The following is a 4,418-nucleotide window of genomic DNA, read 5'->3' as shown; positions in this document are numbered from 1 at the left end:
TTGTATGTGGTTGTTTGTTTGTGAGGTGCTTCTTAACTCTTAGCTGGTGGTTGTGCTTTAGGCATGTGTTTTTGTGCTTCGTGGTGACTTTTATCTTCCATTGATTATTCTCCTTCTGACCCGTTTTTTTTTATTTTTTTGGTTGGTGCTTGATCGCGTTCATTTGTGTTCCAGACTTTTAATGAGTTAGTGTTACTATAGTATTTTATTTTTTCTTTGTGATTTTGGAAATTTAAGTTTAGATTATGTATCGTACTCTAGTTTTTTGAGTTTAGTTATTTTATAGTTTTTAATAGTCAAATAAATTTATAATTTGTAAATAAAATAATAGAAAATATCAAAAAAAAAAAACTTATGTTATTTTTTATTTATGAATAAATAAAATATTTATAATATATTTATAATATATTTTTTTATTCATCTTCAATTTTACTGACCAATAAAATAGATTATAAAATTTCATATAATAATGGTTAGTGTGAGAAAGATTTTATGGCACAATTAGAAAGTATTAAGCCAAATTGCAAAAGTGTAAAAGAAGAATGACCTAAAATGTAAAAACAAAAAATATATAAGGACACATGTCATCAAACCCCCCTGCCACTTGTCATAAGAAGAGAAAAAGTTAACTTTATATATATAGATTGCTAGACCACTATGTTCGTGTTTTCACAAGCATTGCAAAGCTCATCTCACTTGTGTGGAGATGATCCCTGAATGGCCATGTTGGTTTGTACATATGGAAGATGCATCCAGATGGTCCATCTAGATGTCTTATCCAGATTTCGTCTATGCATTCAGATGAATTATCTGAATGCAACTATGTTCGTTTGCTTTTCATTTTTTAACTTTCATCTACATCCACGTGGATTTGTTAATAAAATGATTAAAATACAATTTTTTACGTTTCAGCGGAAAAATAGCATTTTTACGGTTTCGGCGGAAAATATTTTTGCAGTTTTTGAGGAAAAATATGTTTTTGGCGAAAAAGTGCATTTTTGTTGTTTTGGCGGAAAATATGTTTTTATGGGTTTGGCTGAAAAATACGTTTTGCGGTTTGGACAAGAAAAGTGTGTTTTTCGGTTTTGGCGGACAAAACGAACATCGATTTGCATCTTCAGCCGGTGAACAAACATCATCTGGGTGAGCAAACGAACAAGGCCATAGTATCCAAGAATGCTCACACCTAAGAATGGGCCAGTCACTTGTGTGGAGAATCCTTCATATAACACAACTCAACTTTTATATACATACTCAACTTGAATACTAGTAGATTAAGATGTATATATATGTACATAAGTTTTTATTTTTTGTATCGTAATGAATACACTTGTAACTTTACAGAACAGGTATGTCTCAAAGTTGTGTCTAAAAATACAACTGCTTCGGACACACTGTTATTCCCCAACTATAAATCATTCCATAATTCATGTATTTATATAAATAGTCACAAACCAACGAAGAACAACATACAACAAACATTGGAAACTGAAATTAGATAAGCATTCCTCTTACTGACAAACACATTAGAACACGTCAGGATGAAACCTTCCCGGGATAGAACTATTGTTCTGCTGCGCTTGTTTCAGATGAAGCGTGAGAGCATAGTTATTCACCTCAAGAGTCCTCACCTGTTCCTGATACTGAGCAACCATTTGCCTCAGATGCTGCAACTCCTGGCTTTGATCATCACTCTCTTTCTGCCGCTTCTGTTGCATCACCACCGCTCGTTTAAGCAAACCGTTCTCCTGGACGATAGCTTCCAACTGCTGCCTCAACATCGAGTTCTCCTGCTGGAGACTGCTCTGCATCGCCGCGTCTGCACCGGCACGTGCGTTGATGGACTTCTCCAAAGCTTCTAATGCTCTTGCAGCGCGGTCTTTAGCGTCTTTCATGTCTGAAGCGCTCATCATCTCGCTGACAAAGAGGTTAACCCACTCGGCGCCATCCAAGTTCAAGACTTCTTCCTCCTTCCCTTGCTGAGGAGCTTCAACTTTAGCTTCTTCTTGGATCGATGGTTCTGAGTTCTTATTGGTTGATTCTAAACGAAGCTGATTCAAACATCTAATCGCAGAATCGATATCATCTCCACATTCCTCAATTGCCCTCTCAAGAATCTAAACTCATTACACATAAAAATCAACAAAAAGTCACAATCTTTTCTTCTTTTTTTTGCTAAAACAAAAAAAAAAGTCAGAATCTTGCAAACCCGAAAAGGAAAGTTTAAGACTTTAAGCTTACCTGATTATCCATATCGGGGAAAATCGCGGCGAGGTGATCGAGGAGAAGCGAGGAGGAGGCAGGAGGAGGGGGAAAACGAGGCGGAGAAGAGGATGAAAAGTAACGGAGTTTCTTGGAGACGGGAGGCGAAGAAGAAGCGGCGGACAAATCCTCGAACAGAGATCTCTTGCTACCGCAAACAATCGCAGACATGTTATCTGCTTCCACCTTCTTTTTTCTTCTTTCTTCCTTCCTTCAGATCTCAACCTTTCCTTTTTGTTTGGTTTTTTTTTCCTTTTTCCTCTTTCTCTCGATCTAATCCATCTCTGATCTGTTTCTGTCGGAAATCAAGCAAAAAGAAAGTCAAACACATCGGATCTTCTTCCGCATCTAAATGGATCCAACAACCCCGACTGGGATTCAAATGGGCCTATTAGGCTAACACGAGGATTAATAAATGAGCCTATTGGGCCTTGTATGAGTTTTTCTAGCTAATCATAATCGTTGTTGGATTATTTGAAAGATGTTTTTTTTTATTACCAAGATTTAACGATTGCAAATAATGAATAGCAAAATCGGCCAAGACAAATATGAAATCGTACACAAGACTTAGGTTTACGAGTTGAAAATACTAAAACCCCTAGGTGTTTAACCTAGCTGTGGGAAAATAAACATTTAAATCCTCGACTATTTGAAATTAGCAAGTTTAATACCGAACTATTACTTGAATGATTTTATTCCCTAACAAATAGTTGACTTGGCAAATTAGTTGCAAAAAAGTCAGCCATTAAATCATAAACGGTTCTTGTTAGTTTTATATCAATTATCCTCGCCGTTGAACCTGAAAAACTAGAAATTTTCAAATTCAAACCCTATAATACGATTTCGACGACGACAAAGGCGACTTCCGGTGATATTCATTTCCGTAATTGGGTCGGATTTGCTCTCTTATCATCAGAAACCGCCTTTGTCGTGTCGTCGAAAATCGTGTTCACTAAAAGTTATGGTTTGAATTTGGGGATTTCGAGTTTTTCAGGTTCAATGAAGAGGATAATTGATATGAAACTAACGAGAATCGTTTATGAACGGCTGACTTTCTTAGTCACTAATTTTTCAAGTCAACTATTAGTTGTTGCAAGTAATAGTTGAGTATTAAATTTGATGATTTCAAATAGTTGAAGATTTAAATGACCATTTTCCTCCCTAGCTGTATATATCCTTAATCTATATTATAATAGTTGAGTTTTTGCTCACTCCTCAGCGCGCCACGTCAGCATTTTGTGAGTCCCACTTTTAAAAAGTGTGAAAAAGTGTCAAATCCATGGCTCGAACCCGGGTTATTGAGATATAAACACCAACATTTATACCACTAAGCTAAATGATACTTTGTACATTGATGGCCGAACCTAATATATATTTATGAAGGTCGAAAGCCCTTGATTCTTCGACTTCCTCTGAGGGTCGGGCTTACAAGTGTATTATAGGTTTCATTTTTAAATGGGATTTATCACGTTATATGAAAAAAGCTCAAGTTTGCAACAATTATAGTTTTTCCCTATTGTAAATTATTGTCGTTTAACATGAGTTTGAGTTCTTTTCATCATTGTCTCAAACAAGTTACAGAATTGCGATGTGTGTCTGTTCGTAATCTATTTTTTCACCGCTGAACTCTTCATGTCCCCATCTTAAATCGCTTGATCATAAATGTTCCTGATTTGTAGCCCCTCTGTAAACCCTATATATATGATTCTCATCTTTGATGAACCCAATCTGCATCTCCACAAAACTCATTGATTCCTCTTAGCTTTAACCATCTTCTAGAAAATGTTTCTCTCTGCCTCTCCAGTTCCTTAAATTGGCGTCCCGGCGTCCGTCACTCAACCTTCGAGTCTCTCCGTCTTGGTCGTAGTAGTCAGAGCATAGCCTCTTGCTTCCTCCGCTTCTGGGATTCCCTGAACTTAAAGAAAGACATGGAGTTTGTGAGAATCACGGTTCTCTTCCTTGATGAAAATGTAAGTTAATCTTCGATCTATCACACTTATTTAACATAATTGTTTTAATTGATTTCCTGATTCTTTGTTGAATAATATTATTTGCAGATTCCGTGATTCATGGGTTTACTCCCGTCGGACATGCTAATCATTACAGGCCATCTTTGAAAGCAGGTTCCATTGTGAAAGTCGATCGTTTTGAGGTTG

General features: G+C 36.5%; 1 protein-coding gene across 1 annotated transcript; it reads right to left on the bottom strand.

Moving 5' to 3' along the window:
* Positions 1–1,373: 1,373 nt before the first annotated feature.
* Positions 1,374–2,593, bottom strand: LOC106328638. Its single transcript, XM_013767120.1, has 2 exons — positions 2,242–2,593; positions 1,374–2,117 (listed from the first exon to the last, which is right to left on the bottom strand). Exons 1-2 carry the CDS (start codon positions 2,431–2,433, stop codon positions 1,527–1,529), a joined length of 783 nt encoding a protein of 260 aa, XP_013622574.1. The 5' UTR covers positions 2,434–2,593; the 3' UTR covers positions 1,374–1,526.
* Positions 2,594–4,418: the final 1,825 nt, after the last annotated feature.

Source organism: Brassica oleracea, chromosome C3 (assembly GCF_000695525.1).
Source record: "Brassica oleracea var. oleracea cultivar TO1000 chromosome C3, BOL, whole genome shotgun sequence".
NCBI classification, from domain to species: Eukaryota; Viridiplantae; Streptophyta; class Magnoliopsida; order Brassicales; family Brassicaceae; genus Brassica; species Brassica oleracea.
Note: the sequence above shows the minus strand (reverse complement) of the source record. Positions and strands in the feature narration are given on the sequence as shown.

Bases quoted from the DNA above. Each gene is read 5' to 3' on its own strand.
- LOC106328638 (XM_013767120.1), bottom strand. From the start codon at position 2,433: ATGTCTGCGATTGTTTGCGGTAGCAAGAGATCTCTGTTCGAGGATTTG. The intron at 2,118-2,241 runs GTAAGCTTAAAG...TAATGAGTTTAG, and splicing joins TCCCCGATATGGATAATCAG to ATTCTTGAGAGGGCAATTGA.